Source organism: Delphinapterus leucas, chromosome 16, assembly GCF_059928025.1.
Source record: "Delphinapterus leucas isolate spDelLeu-1000000601 "Yukka" chromosome 16, BTC_Dleu_Yukka2, whole genome shotgun sequence".
NCBI lineage: Eukaryota > Metazoa > Chordata > Mammalia > Artiodactyla > Monodontidae > Delphinapterus > Delphinapterus leucas.
The window spans coordinates 72050810-72067829 of record NC_143144.1 but is presented as its reverse complement, the minus strand read 5'-3'; the positions used below and the strand labels follow the sequence as shown (position 1 = coordinate 72067829).

Sequence of the window (17020 nt, the reverse complement as noted above, 5' to 3'; positions counted from 1 at the left end):
TCTATCTATTGGTGTTAGATGAAAGGTTACTCCAGAATACCCTTTCTATAATTTTCAAACAACTCAAAAATTAAGTTCTACAAGTATCTTGAGCAATAGCAATATCACAGAATAAGCATCTAAGTTCTCAAGGAGTCATTTTCAAACAGTCATTTGGAAATACAGCCCTTACGTGTTTGCCCAAAAAAATAATAGTTTACATTCCTGTTAAAACAGAATATTTACAACATAAATAGTAAAAAGAAAAATAAAATTTAAAATGTTGAAGGGAACAATAAGCTTTTACCCATATTTAAATTTTTAACAATGACAGGACATATAAGAGATACTGTGTAAGTAACAAAAGTAAGGAATAATGTAATGAATAACTCTGGTCAACAATCATGGCAGTTAAATTGTACACTAAATCTACACTATATGCTCAAAAAATTTTCTACCTAATATATTCTCTCCTGTTCATAAAACATTTCATAATAATTTGTACATACATAATAAAGAGTTTTAAATTGATACTGAAAATGCTGTGATTTTAAAATTTTTAAATTAAATCTTACTACCTGACTACTAACAATAAAATATTTGGAAACAACCAAAATTCCCAAACTGTGAGAAATGATAGAAACACCTTCTTTATTAAACCACTAAATAAAGCATAACTTAACCTTTTTTACAGAGTTTAAAATTTTATAATTTCTCTAAAATAAAAAGATAACTATAAAATATATATCTATTAATTCCTTTGTCAGCTAGAACTCACATTAATCTATCCAAATACAGATAGTTCTGAAAACAGATTCAATTCACTTTAAAAGAATGAAATATGTACAGCAAGAATAAGGGGTATTTATTAATAAATCTACATTTCTGAAACAGTAACTACTTATCTCTGTTATATCAATGTTTACATTATTATATATACCCCTAAGTTGACAGTCACAGTATCATCATAGTCTTATACCATCTTTGAAGTTTAGCCATCAACACCTATGCTAAATTTATTTTTGCAGTAAAGATGAGTATATATTTAAAATTAATAAATTATACAGTTACTTTTCTACAACTGACTATAAATTCATCAATTAAACATAACTACTCACCTAAGTACAGCTATTAAAGGTGCATATATTGAATCTCCATCATAAACATACATATGATCCCAGCTACATTCTGTAGCAAAATGATTGAATCTTAATCTTAACACTGCATTTGGACTGAAAAAATATTAAAATATTTTAAAATTAATATGTAATATGTAAAGCACGGTCTAAAGAAATCTTAGAGTATTTTATTAAAAACCTATTTACAGCTAATTTAGCTATAAATCCATACATCATCAGTATAAAAGATTGATAACCAGTCATATCTAATTTGTAAAAATGATATACAACTCCAAAATCTATTAACCAGCCATATGTATGTATCATCCTTTTCTAAAAATTTCGTCAAGAGGAAATGTTCTATGTCTTATAAAAATTTAGTCAACAGGAAATGTTCTATGTCTTGACTAAGGTGGAGGTACATAAATTGTATACATTACTGAAACCTTACTGAACTGTACACTTAATATGGGTGTATTTCATTGTATGCAAATTGTACTTGAATAAAGTTGATTTTTAAATTCAACACTCAAGACTGTTCTTATTTCTATGAACTCTTAACTAGAGGTACTAATAAGGTCTTCAAATTTTAATCAAAAGGTCTCAATACGATATACTCTTATTTGTTAACAAATGAATGAGACCACAGGTATACAGGGAATCAAAAACCTTGAAGTTTTAAAAAACCTTTAAAGTAACAAAAATAAAAACCCAGTTTTCCAAATACACTCTTTAAAATCATAACATAGTTCAAAAACAACTCATATCATTTATGATCCAGTCATAATATGTTTAAATAGATAAATTCAGTCTCAAGCCCTAATTACTGAAAAATGCCTCTAAAAGGACAATTAACTCTCTCTTTTACAAAATGTTCTTTTTTTTAACACCCTTAGAACTAAAATGCTGAATAGTATGAACCAATGGCATAATTCAGCATGGAATATTTTTATCCTTTCTATGCAGTCTTCAAATTCCATAACAAGCGATTTAAAAGAAACCAAAAATGCATACTTGACTTAATGCCATAGTAACATAACTTAAAAATAAATATATGTAAAAATCAAACTATTATCACAAGTAAAAGGGTATTGTAATTTACATTAAACATTATGTCTAAAATTTATCAATCCCATTTTAAAACATCATGAATAATGTTTTCCAATAATAAGCAACAGAATAAACTATATAACTATGAAGTTGTTATTTTAATGCTTTAACACTGATATAATCACCTTCTTTATCATTTCAGAATAAATAATTTAATGCAAGTTGTATACTTACTAGCCTTCAATTAGCCATGTACATTTAGTTTTATACTTATAGTTAATTGGACCATCTGTTAAATATCCAGAAGGTTCTGTTAACCTAGAAAACAAAATCATGAAAATGATTACCTTAAAGTAACTTTAAGATACACAGTAGCATAAAAAATTTAAAGAGACACTAAACCAAACTTCCAAACAGGAGAATTTATTTACAACTTAAGAAAATTTTCAGATTGCCATATATCATCTCTCTAAATCTCAAAGGAAACTTATTTTGAATTTCTTTAAATTTTTATGTATTATGATTGTTTCATTTTACAAAGTGGAAAAACACATTGAAAGACAACATTATACAGATGGGTTCGATGCTTATGCAAAATAGATTGTTAAACTTACTCTGCCCAAAAATTAGATAGATGCAAAAGAAAGAAGATCAAATGTACTCTGAAAGATGCAGATCTATGGAATAGAGAAATAGTATATGTTCCTAGCACTTTTGGAGGTTACACTGTTAGCTATGTTTGCTTTTCATGCAGCAAGACTGCTAAAGTAGCTGTCACCAGACTTTATTGAGTTCATCAGCTACCTGATTTTAGAATCATTTTCTTTCATCAACTTTACATCTAGTCCAAGAACTCAGTCAATTTTAAAAGTAGGGTAAATCAAGGGTTTTGTAATTATCCTCTATTTTAAACACAGAAAAGAAAAAGATATTTAGAAAAGCTTCAAATTTTCAGAATTTTAAAATATTTAAACAATAACCCAATTCTACTTCATTTTGTTCTCCTTAGCTCCAGCCCAATTATATTTTATCAACAAAAGACAATATTTTAAATAACTAAGATATCTTCCCATTTAGCCTTTATGTATTTATGTAGACATACACACACACACATACTGGCTTATCAGTCTTTATATATCCCCATATACATACACACACATATATTTATACATACATACATACATACATACATGTCTACACAGACATCAGGGTAATTATCTAGTTTTAGACAAAAATTAAATTTTCCTTATAGCGTAGAGTCTCAAAAACATTAAAGGAAAAGAGTTTCACTTGCCTAAATCGGGGATAACCAAAAGGTCAATTAATGTAAATGTTATTTGAAAGTCTTTCATAATCCCTGCAAATTAGTTTGGGTTTAAAAAAGGGCTAATTCATGCTTGAAAAAGTGTTTAAACATTCCAATGTTCTCAAAGTAATATAATAATAAACTGAGCATTTTACAGTATCAGGTATCACTGTAAGCTCATAATGTGTTACCTCACTTAAAAATCTCAAAAGCCCCATAAGATAGTAATTATTAATTCCATATTACAGATGAGAAAACTGAAGCACATTTTAAATAACAAGTTAAATAGCTTGTCCTGATTTTTCACTTCCAATAATAGCTCCAGATGAGCTAATTCAGACAAAACTCCACTGAAGATAACTTAAAAAGCTAAAGAACAATTGTTAAATCTTATAAGTAACAAAATGGTAAGACCTACTAAGCCAAGATCCAGAAGTTGCAAATTCTTTAAAGAGGAACCAGGCATCCAGAGCTACTTCTGTTATGGAGAATTGTATCTATTTATTAGAGACTGCCAAAAGGCTGAGAGTACTTTTGATAGCCTCAAGGAAGAAGGGGGACAAAAGCTGGATGCAACAACCTACAAAAGGTAGGGGCTCAAATAAACAACACGGCACTCTGAACTGGGACACAAAGATCTTCTATAAGGGTAAAGGTGTACCAGAAACCAGCCATTACGTGGACTGCAACCCAGCTACAAGTCATCAGGATGACAGAAAACCCCAAGACCTACCACTGGCTTAAGGTGATACTAGAACTATCATGCCAAGGCTCCTAACGGAAGATACAAAAATATTCTCTGAAGAAAGATAACATTATCCTAGTCCTCAAATTATTTCTACCAATAATTTTTCAAATAAGATGTCTACTATGATCAAAGATAGTAAGACACATGAAGATAGATGACAACAAAACAAGAACCAACAGAATATCTTCAGGAAGAGACCTGAAGATATTCCAACTGTGGAGATTATCAGATGTGCCCTATAAAACAAATATGATGTACTAAGTTAAAAAAGACAAACGACAAGATTTAAAATTTCGGCAGTTAACTGAAAACTGTAAAAAGTAACAGTATATTTGAAAAAAAAAATGGAAATTCTAATACTGAAAACTACATTAATCAAAATTAAGAATTCGATGGACGGGTTTAACAACACATTAAACACAGCTAAAAGAGGATGAGAGATCTAGAAGACAGGTCCATAAAAAATATCCAAACTACAGCAGGATGATTGAGGGTTCAACCCATTGGGTGTGGGTCACTCCACCAATTAAAACTCCAAGGAGCCAAGATTCTAGTTGAGGGCAGGGGAAATACGGTATGGGGAGTGGAAGAACAGAACCATACACATCAATTATGGTCTTTTAACAAATTAAATAGGTAAGTATCCTAACGACTTTACATAGTTTCTATCTGATACACACATACACACACACACACACACACACACATATCCTCTCTCCTTCACATTTTTATTTTATTTACAAGCTGTAACTTTACAATTTAGACTTTAGATAATGGAATATTTAGTGCGACTATGACTGAATATGAAGAGCAATTAACATAACCAGTGATAGATACAATGACTCTCGAAACCTGTGTTTCCTCCTTTTGGACAGAGGATGAGAACTTCACTTGGAAAAAGTGTATCTTCTTAGGTAGAAATACAGCTTTGTTGGTTGCTGGGGAGTTCACGTGTGTTTAGAAAGATGCATACAGAAGATGCTGAATAATTAAAGGGCAGACTGTGCCAGTTATCCATTGCCTCCCACCTCAAAATTCAGACTTTTTGCCTACTTTATGAAAATGGATCTGGGCCCTTTAAATATTTTTTTTTCCAGATTGCAGGATGCTAAGCCTGCAGGCTTTGTCAATAGAGCAAGCTGGAGAGACTGCAGGAGGAAACAGATTTGCTGCCAAGTTCCAATGTACTCACTCAACAAGCTCCTGCAGCACTAGGTACTAGGCTCCTACGTACCTGATGGCCACCAGCACCCAGCCACCAACAGTTTCCCCCAGCACTTCCCCTCAGGCAGTTCTGCAGCAGAGGCCTCCAGTGAGACACCACTCTGTGAACAGCTTTCCCCAGCATCCCATAAGTAACCATGGCAAGTTCCAAAGGGCAGATGTTAAGCAAGTTCCGCAGGTACAGCTTTACAGTGACTTTTCTGCCATTCAGTAAGCCACAGCCTGCTCTCCCAACAAGGTCTGGATCTCAGGCCAGGTCACAGGGACTCTCACTTAAGTGTTCTATCTCAGCCATAACAGTAGTAGTGGCTGCTCCTTGTATCTACTACTTCTATATTTTGCAGAGTTCTCTTTACTTCTTACTAGCCAATTTCTCGTTGTTCCAATCTGTGCTACAGTCAATAATCCTTTACATTAAACCTTTCCTATTAAAATTACTGTGTGATTCTCTTTCCTAATTGGACCCAAACCAACCAATAATAATAAAGGATATGCAAAATAAAATCACAATAGCGTACCACTATGGACCCAACAGAATGGCTAAAATTAAAGAGATTAATAATACCAAATATTGGCAAGGATGTGGAGATAATTCTCATAGGATAAATCAGTGCAACTTTAGAAAGTAATCTCATATTATCTTGCATAGCTGAAAATAGACAGTTGCCAACAGTGTCAGCATTACACCATATCCTCTCAGAGCCTCTGACCATTTCCATACACTCCAGCCTGACTTTCTCGGGCCAGCACCTGCATCTATGTTGAAGGGCTCCCTCTATCTACTAGAACCCACTCTTCCTATGCATGTGGTGGGCTGAAAGTGCCTGTGAATCAACATCCTCCCAGGGCAGCCCTTAGCCAATGAATGATTTGGAAAAACTCCAAACTTGCTTATCTCTTTGCTGCAATAATAATGAAGTGCACTTCCTTGTGGGATTTGGCTCCAGTCACCCAGTGTGGTACCTGACTTGATAACATACCTCCCTTATTGGCTCCTTCTCTTCTATCACTTCTGTCAGTGTCCCTGAATCTCCCAAATATACTACATGTGCTCAATTCTTGTCTCAGGATCTGCTTCAAGGTGGTGGAGGGGAGTGTGACCAATCTAACAGTACCAGGAACTTCAAGATGGGCTCTGGGGCTGGATCACTCACTGGCCAGATGGCAACAAGAGTCACACTGAGGGTGGCAGAGAGAGTGGCAATAACCTGTGGCATGCTATAGCTCACAATGACAAAGGCTTTCACTTTTGCTGAATTGAGAGAGGATACCAGAGGAAGGTGATGCACTGACTAATGCAAGAGACTTATGTGATATCTCTAATATTTGAGAAATAAAATAGCAAGGGTAGTTACAAGGACTGTGGAATTAGTTGACTGATGTTAAAAGCCATTGATATGCTAAAGACAGAAAACTGCAGCAGAGTGCCTGTACTAAGACACCGACCCATAAGCAGCTTGCCCCAAGATCCTATAAGACTCAATTCACCAACCACCAATTTTAGATACAGTGTAAATGCCAGGGGACTCTGTAACATTTAAAGAGACTATTTCTGAGGCCAGAGGGTTGATCAAACTGGAAAACCAGCCCAGGACCAGATTATGAGAGGAGCAGAATTACAGAAAAAGTTTAGTTCACAGCCCTGGCAAGACTTCAGTGCTAAAGAGAGTGCCCCGATACCTAGGAGGGTGCCACCTGGTAGATGTACTTGAGAACCTTGAACCTCTAGATTTATTTAACCCTTTGGGCCTGCAAAAGTCTTTTAGAAACCAGGGCTGACAGTAAGAAAAATAAATTCTCACCCTCTTTAAATGACTACAGGCATGTCTTGTTTTCTTGTACTCCACTTAATTGTGCTTCACCAATATTGCATTTTTTACAAATTGAAGGTTTGTGGCAACCCTTCATGGAGCAAGTCCATCAGTGCCATTTTTCTAATAGCATTTGCTCAATTTGTATCTCTCTGTCACATTTTGATAATTCTCATAGTAGTTCAAACCCTCCACCAGCAAAAAGATTGAGACTTGCTGAAGGCTCAGATGATAGTTAGCATTTTTTAGCAAGAGTATTTTTTAATTAAGGTACGTACATTGTTTTTTTAGACATAATGCTATTGCACACTTAATAGACTACAATATAATGTAAACATAACTCTTATGTGCAACTACATTATTGGGAAAACCAAAAAATTCATGTGATGCTTTACTGCAATATTGGCTTTATTGTGGTGGTCCGGAACTGAAACAGCAATATCTCTGTGGTCTGCCTGTACTTGTTCTTAAGCCACAACAAGAAGTAACACCAGAATTGAATTAAATCAATGTAATCAATCAATGACAACTGGCTACAGGAACCATGTATTCAAAAGCCATGTAATTAGTGGCAGCCCCATATACAGTGACCATTCAAAAATAAATAAACTTAAAATCCCCAAAAGTTTGACAACTAAGCAATAGACTAATAAGTCTCAAGGACAATTAGAAAATATTTTTAATTGTTAATACTAAAACCACACCATATCAAAATTTATGAGATGAAGCTCAACCATTGTTTAGAGAGAAATATATATATAGCTCTAAATGTATATATTAAAAAGTTGAAAATCAATTATTTTGATATGGGAATTTGAGAAGCCACATGCATGCCCAGGGAGACTTTTCTTGGACTACAAGCTCAGAAAAGACCTGAGAAGACTCTACACTTCCACCTCTGGCTAATTTTCAGACTCAGAGCAAGAAGGAAGTGAAGGGTAAGGCAGAGTCATAAACAATGTGGCTAAGCACTGAAGCAGTGTCCCAACAGAGTCAATGTGCACAGAATGGGAGAATTCTTTATTTTTTCTTGACTCCAGGCATTTGAGGAAATCTATGTCAAAACACTAGCTTACCATAAACTAAAGGAACAGAGACTTTAGAAACCACACAAAACAAAGAATACAGTCATTACAAAAAATAGTTTAGAAAAGTCATTAAACAAATACACAACTACAACCACATGTAAGAAAAACAAACCCTGAAGAGGGGGAAGAACTTGATTTCTAGAGTTATCACATTATAATAATCAAATGCCCAGTCTCCAACAAAAAAATTACAAAGCATACAAAGAAACAAGAAAGTATAGCCCATTCAAAGGAGAAATGAACAGATACTGTCTTTCAGGAAACAGAAATTGAGCTTGTTGGGCAAACACTTTAAAACAACTGTTTTAAATATACTCAAAAATTCTAAAGGAAATCATGGACAATAGCTACAGGGAACCAGGAAAATGATGTCTCAACAAATAGAAAATATCAATTAAGATTTAGAAATGTTATGATCACAACCTCATATAAATTCTGTATAAAAGTTCCTCTTGATCTAAACAAGGCTTAGATCCATCAATAGGGTCCACTAAACAATCCTTCTCCCTAGTTTCTACCTGACAGTTGTAACAAACCCTTAAAGTCAAAATATTGCTATAATTTAAATTACAAAAACCCCAAATCAGGGCTGAATCAAATGATACAAATTATCAGACATAAATCAAGCCTGTATGATAACAGTTTAGAGCCTCAGAGACTTAATTTTAAAGAAAATTCTAGTTTGTTCCATGACCTTACACCACCACTTCTATTTCAATTTCTTCTCTAATGGAAGAAGAGAAGTGTAACATATTCAAAAAGTACCTTAATACATAGTCAAGAAATATATAGCTCTTTTAATAAGAAAATAAAGCCGGAAATTTAAGAACAGGAAGCTTTGCAACTATCACCTACAATATAATCTATCTTCCTAATTAGGAATATACCTCCCAAACTGCGTATGAGGAAATCTAACACTACTGGGGATTTCTTTCCCCAAAACCCCTCTATTTCTCTACCACCCCACCTACTCGAACTGACCCAGTCCTGTGCTATGTTGGGAAATTCCTTACCCTTAGTTTAAAATAGATTTCCCCTCCTCTAAAGAAACATATACTCTAGGAGCTACAACTATAATCCTTATCTCCCACCTATAAGAGGTGATGTGAAAGAACTGTTATGTTTCCCCACCTAGGCTACACAACAGGAGTACATGAAAGCCACCCACTCTGTCCCATCCGCTTCACCTTCAGAGGCACAATTACAGACTTAAAAGAAAACTCTACTCACCACAGCCCCTGAAATCCTTCTGTACCTTCATCACCCATTCCTAACAAAAGCCCCTACCAAGAGCCTACCTTTGCCTCTACTTACTGCAAAGAGGTTTCCTCTTTGCCACTTTCACTCTACTAGAAACATGGAGGGGCTGACACCAACCAAGATAAAAGGATGGAAAATCCTTTCTCACCATCAAGAGATAGGAGTAAGGGGGGAAAGCTCCTACCACTTCCACAATAAGGAAGGAGCAATTCCTCCTTTGTAGTTTCCTGATCTCTTCTTCAGCTTGAAGAATGTTCACCTCCATGCCACTTGAGCAAAGAACTCCCATTACACACTTTGGACATCTTCACAACCTGGAACTGTTCTTCTAAAATTCAGAAGTCTTACACTCCAAGATTACACTCTGACCACAAACACCTAGTTTCCAATCTATTTCTTCACTTCTTACTCTTAACATCATCTGTACATTCCAGCTGGGTAGAGATTTTCAAAAATTAGGTAGCATATAATTCAGCTACATAAAAGGTAAAACAGGCTTCTTCTATTTCTAATGCCGTTTCTACAATGCATTCTAAGTTTCAAGTAATTAACTTATTTTTAATTTGTAGCAATCATGTTCTTGGATTGAGAACCATATTGACATGGTTAATCTAGATCAGGGCTCCATAAACTACTGGCCTATTGCCGATTTGTGTAAATGAAGTTTTATTGGAACACAGCTACACCCATTTGTTTACATATATCTAAGATTGTTAACATGCTACAAGAACAGAGTTGAGTATTGGCAACAGAGACCATCTGGTGTACAAAGCCTAAAATATCTACTATCTGGCCCTTTACAGAAAAAGTTTTGCCAATCCCTGTCTAGATGCCTGCACATGCCCATATGCCTTGCCAATGTCTCATCTTGCTGAAACTGCCCAATCTAGAGCCCTTAATCAAATAAGCATGCTGAGCTGTTTATAACACAGGAATGGCCACTACTAAATGCAGGAAAACCAGCACAAACATTAAACAGAACTAAAATTAAATCAATTAAAGTTTTATTCTCTATCCTAGCCATGAATACAAAATTTGATTAAGACATGTTAAAAATAAGAAAAATGCAATAGTTTTAACATTATAAATTATTACAGGAAACAATAAATCCTGTTTATCAAAGTATCTGGTTTTACTGCCAGCATAACCACTCTACAAAGAAGAATCAGATCCACTCAGGGCTAGTCTTTACACAGATGCCTTTGGAAGCCAACCTCACATGCAAGTCTTTTGTTAAATAGTGTTTTTATTTAAAATATTATTTGATATTTATTGATTTCTTTTTAAACAATATGAAGAGAACCTCTAGATTATATTATGGGTATTTTTTTCCTCTCTGCACTACAATATGTTATTGTATTACACCGTGCTGAGCTTGCATTTCTTCTTGTTTTCTTTATAGTGCATTCTGCATCCCTCACTCCCAAGTCTGCATTCTCTGTCCACCTGATCCCTAATAAAAGTTTAGGTGACCTTGTCTGCTAGAGCAGAAGTCTCCAAACCTTAATTATCATGCTCTCTTATCAGTAAGAATTTTTATTATGTAACTCAAGTAAATGTATATTTACATGTTAATAAACATATACTATTTTAAATATTGTGCACTATAAAGTATAAATTTTAAAAATCAAAATTAAAAATAATAGTAGTATAAGTCCTAATGCTTTCTTCCCACACTCCAGTAAGTCACCTTGGGTATCATCCCACTTTTTTTTTTTTTTTTTTTTTTTTTGCAGTACGCAGGCCTCTCACTGTTGTGGCCCCTCCCATTGCGGAGCACAGGCTCCGGACGCGCAGGCCCAGTGGCCATGGCTCACGGGCCCAGCCACTCCGTGGCATGTGGGATCTCCCCAGACTGGGGCACGAACCCGTGTCCCCTGCATCGGCAGGCGGACTCTCAACCACTGCGCCACCAGGGAAGCCCTGTCCCACTCTGAATGATCACTAATTTGTACAAATCATATCCTGGCCACAAAGGTACTCATTTTATTAGTTAATATTTTCCCCCCATGTAAGTACACTAACGAAGCTGGCTATACCAGTTGCACTGGCCATCAGCACACTAACTAAACTGTCTACACACTGGCCTCAGTGACAGCAAACAGCATGTGCTTAGTTAGCTATCAAGTCTAATATCAAAGGAAGGAGCTAATTATACCTCACCCTCCAGGATTTGTGGTGGAAAATCACTGAGATAACCTCCCTTTTGCCATACAACATAAAATCATGAGAGGAACACCAGGGGGCAAAGGTCATGAGGGCCATCATAAAATAAATGGCAAGCAATACTCTTGGCACGGGAGATAGAACTGTGAGTTATGGAAGGTCTCTAGAAAGCAGATTAGTAGTGACCTGCGGGACAGGGAGAGAATGGAGAGTGAATGCTCCTGAATACAAGGTTTACTTTATGGAATGATAAAATGTTCTAAAATTATGGTTAGAGTTGCACAACCCTCTAAGTGCATCTTGAAAACCATTAAATTGTGTACTTTAAACTGGTGAGATTTATGTTATGTAAACTACATCTCAATAAAGCTATTAAAATACAAAACAAGAAAAACTAAGTAAAAAAAGTCTCTGCCCTCCTGGGCCTTACATTCCAGAACAATGCTGTCCAACAGAACTTCCTGCAATGATAGAAATGTTCTGTACATGTCCAGTATGGTAGCCTCTAAGCACACGTGGCTATTGAGCCCTTGAAATGTGGTCAGTGCAAAAAAATGAACTGAACTTTTAAAATTTAATTTTAATAAATTTTAACAGCCACATGTGGATAGTGACTGACACACTGGACAACTTAGTGCTAGAAAGAGGGAAGACAATATACGAACAGCAAATAAATGTAGAGCATATAAAGTAATGATACATGTCAAATAGAGGGGATGATGGAGCACTCCCCATCATACAGATAGATATCTATAGAAATATGTCAGGTGTGTGTGTACATATATACACACACATATATGTATACATATAAATATATAGAGATAGTCATTGTATCTGCATGTACCTACATGTAATATAGATATTCAGATTATTTGAATACTATAATATTTCAATTAATAGGAAATTTTTTTATCCTTGTTGTATAATCTTCCTAAGCTTTTTTGAAAAAATAAATTAAAAAACTACTTTTGAAATCATTCCATGTGTTGAAAAAATGTTTTTTAATTCTACATACACAGTGACCATTATTTGGGTTCCTTTTCTACAGTACAGTGATGCTCACCATTTTGAGATCCGAGATCACTTTTGAGAATCTTGTAAAAGCTATTACCTCCTGCCTAGAAAAATTCGTATAAATAATATTTTATATACAAATCTGAGGATTCACCAACCACTCACAGCCTATCCAGGAACGTGACATTAAAAGTTCCTGTTATAATATACATTTAAATAATCAACAAGCTTGGAGATAAATAAAATATTGCTATATCATAGAGAATTATTTAATGAGCTTAGACTTTTCTTATGGTATCTCTGTGTACTGTAAAACGCACTCATTCATACTAACTTCACAAAGGACACGTAAGAACTCTGTAGAACAATACTCTCTTTTCACTGAAGAATAAATAAGACATGACTGAGAAACTAGAAGAAACAGGCAAAACTTTAGAAGAGCTACAAGAATCTCAGCCTGGTCACCTAATGGGTATGTTACTCAGACTCCCTAAGCCTCAAGTTTCCTCGTGTGCAAAACAGTTATAACAATAATGCTTATTTCACAAGGTTTTTTTAAAACCGTAATGCCATAAAACTTATCAAGTGTTCAGTAAAGCAGCAAACTAAATCCATGCAACATTCATGGCACATTGGCAGAAACAGATCTCAATCCCATGTCAATTTGGTATCAAAACTCATGATCCTAAGTACCCCTATGCTATCTGGAAATCCAGAAGATTATGAATTTATAACTGAGGAGAAACTTCTTATTGAAGAGTAGAAGATGGCTTGCTATAGAAAATGAGCCAGAAAGACATGTTTGGCAACTCAGCTATCACTTAGTAACTATCAGACTTTGCATAAATAATTGCTTCAGGTCTTTCACTCTCTATTCCCACTGTAAAATGAGAATAACAACATCTACCTCACAGGATTTTCATCAGCAATAAAAAAGGCAATACAGGTAAAAGCTTTTTCCACCACATAATATCATTTCTCCTCTAAACTCATAATTTAACGTGTGAAATGTTAGTTTTAATGCTATTAATACTAGTCTTACATGAAGTAGTTCTAGTCTTACATGAAGTAGTTAGAATAATAAATTCTACTTTCTGGAAAAAATTCATTATTAGCATAATTATATTGTCATAAAATACAAATGAAGCCTGGCATAAAACTTAATACATCAAAACGTGAAAAATGATCTTAAATCTTCTATTTTTTTTATGAGACAGAGAATCAACTTGAAAATTCCTAATTTATACAGTGCTTTTATTTTTTAAATGCTTATTTTACCTACAAAAAAAAAAAAAAAAAAAGAATCTCTCCCTCCCCACTGGGGGAGAATGTGTGGGTGGAGTCACTTCAACCATCCCTACCCTGTACTAAGCAAATGCCAGCAAAAAGGCAGCACCCTTGCCCCTCACCACTAGGCGTGCAGCAGCTCCAGAGACTCGGGGTGGACCATCTCTGCCCTGAACCAGGCAAATGACAATAGAGTCAGCTCCCCTTATCCTCCTAACAAGAGAATGGAAAGAAATTACAAAGATGAGGAAGGTGAAAAAGGGGATTCTTTAAATCTGTGTATGAAGTCCTGGGCATGCCCTCGGGTGCAATATGTGAAACTGATCAGAATCAACACAGCAAGACTAAATTGTAACTAAGTGGGCAGTCTAATCTCAGCACAGAAGAGAGCCAGCACACTCCTAGGATATGGCCAAGAGAAATTAAAGCGTATGTCTATGCCAAAACCTGTACACAAAAAATTCAGAGCAGCATTATTCACAGTAGCCAAAAGGTAGAAGAAACAACCCAAATGTCCATCAGCTGATAAAGAGAAAAACAAATGTGGAATACCAATACAATGAAACTTGACAACATGCTAAGTGAAAGAAGTCAGTGACAAAGAACATATAATATATGATTCCATTTCTATGAAATGTCCATAATAAACAAGCTCATAGAGAAAGTAGATTAGCAGCGCCTACACTGGTGAAATTGGTGGGTAGGGAAAATGGAAAGTGACTGCAAATGGGTGTGGGTTTGCCTTATGGGGTGATGAAAAAGTTCTAAAACTAGAGAGTGGTGACGGTTGCACCACTCTCTGAATATACTAAAGACCACTGAATCATACACTTTAAAATGGTATTATGACATGTATGAATATTATGGTATATAAATTATAACTCAATAAAGCTGTACTTTTAAAAAGTGAGCTAGGTCATACATGCCAAAGCGAGTTGACTGCCTCCTGGAACAGAATATTTAAATAGGAACAAGAGTCTCATACATAATACTCAAAATATCCAGGATACAATCCAAAATTACTTGCCATACAAAATCTCAACGCATTTGAGAAGAGATAATCAGCAGGTACCAGCACTGACATGACAAGGATCCTGGAATTATCTGTCAAGAATCTTAGAGCAGCTCTCAGAAAAATGGCCCAATAAGCAGCTTCAGACACTTTTGGAACAAATACAAAAATATAAGTTTCAGCAAAGAAACAGAAGATGTAAAGAAGAACAAAATGGAAAAATATAACAAATGAAACGTTTTATAAAAACTCACAAGAGGGGTCCGAGAGCAGAACAGAGAAGACAGAGGAAAGAATCAGTGAATATAGAGATACGTAAATAAAAATCATCCAGTCTGAAGAGAGAGAAAACAGATTGAAGGAAATGAACAGAGCTTTAGTGACTTAAAAGTTAGTAACAAAAGATCTAACATTTGTCTCATTGGAGTCACAGAAGGAGAGGAAAAAGTGTGGAGCTGAAAACAATATCTGAAGAAATGATAACAGAAATTTTTGCAAATTTTGAAAAAAGATGTAAACTTGCAGAACAAGAAGCTGAACAAAAAATAAGCAAGGTAAACAAAGAATTCCACACCCACACATATCATAACCAAATTTCTGAAAACCTAAGAGAAAAAAAAAAAGAAAGAAAGAAAGAAAGAGGAAGATGACACACTACCTAGAGGAGAACAACAATTTGAATGACAACAGATCCCTCATCAGAAACCTTGGCACCACTCACTGCCTTAAATACTCCAGTTCTTAGGCAAAGGAAGATATGATCAAATCTGTGTTCTATCAAGCAAACTCTGGCAGCAATAAAGGACAGATGAGCAAGAGAAAAAAACAGAAACAGAAAGATCAATTAAAGGGCTACTGCACAAAAAAAAAAAAAAAAAAAAAAAGGGCTCCTGCAACAACCCAAGAAAGAAAACTTCAGGACTTTACAAAAACGATGCCCGGAGAGATGGCAAGGATGGCAAACCTTGAGAGAAGGGCAGCAGCACATGCATATGCAGATCAAATCCTAAGAGAAATTCTGTCTCTTCAAAAGCAAGAATAACTGGGGAAAAGTGCCCCTTCAAGCCAAAGAGTGTGGGGGGAATCCCGAGGAAGAGGGAGCTGGAGATGCAGATACCCTAATTCTGTATATGAACCCACGTAAGACTCAAGCTCAATCTGAGCTGCTCACGTGTGGGACAGGCCAAAAAGCAGCTTATCACAGGCTCTGAGAAGTGAATTAAAATTTAAAACACCACAAAGTCTCAGACTAATCCCTGAGTGGCATGTGTGCATTTAGATCCAAAGCTTTGAAAATGGAACGAAGATTAGAACCACTGCCCTCCGAAAGCAAGATAGGGAATTTGCTACTTGTACCTAACCGGTTAGTTGCCTACTAAATAAAAATAAATAAGTAAATAAATAAATCAGCATTCTCCAGGGAATAACAGGACCAAGAACCTACATAACATTCAGAACATCCAGAATAAATCCAAAATCACTCAACATACAAAGAACCAGGAATATGTAACAGATTCTCAATGGAAAAGATAATCAACAGATGTCACTCCTGAGAAAATCCAGAAATTGGAATCATCAGACAAAGACGTTAGGTATTAAAACTGTACTCCATGGGATAAAGGTAAAGACACTTAAATGAAATGGGAGGAGAAGTTTTCAACAGGGAAATAGAAATCATAAAAGAGAACACGACAGAAATGTGGGGACTGAAAACTATATCTTAACTTTGAAAATGACTGGATGGGTTCGAAAGCATCGTGGAGATTGCAGAGGCAACAGTCAGTGAAGTTGATGACAGTTCAACAGAAATTGTACAATCTAAAGAAAGAAAAAAAAGAGTTAAAAAAAAAAAGAACAGAGCCTCAAGAATTTTGTTTAAGCCTAACATTAGTATCACCGAAGTCCCAGAAAGAGAAGGGAAAAAGACCGGTGCAGAAAAAATATATTTGAAGAAATA

The 17020-nt window shown here is 35.3% G+C and overlaps 1 protein-coding gene across 1 annotated transcript in view; it reads right to left on the bottom strand.

The window, feature by feature from the left end:
• ATRNL1 (attractin like 1) overlaps positions 1-17020 on the bottom strand; it is a 683604-nt gene that overhangs the window by 655119 nt on the left and 11465 nt on the right. Inside the window, exons 2-3 of the mRNA XM_022568674.3 lie at positions 2382-2465; positions 1098-1211 (exon numbers count right to left, since the gene is read on the bottom strand). Coding sequence (XP_022424382.1) covers positions 1098-1211; positions 2382-2465 — 198 coding nt within the window. The remainder of the gene's footprint in view (positions 1-1097; positions 1212-2381; positions 2466-17020) is intronic.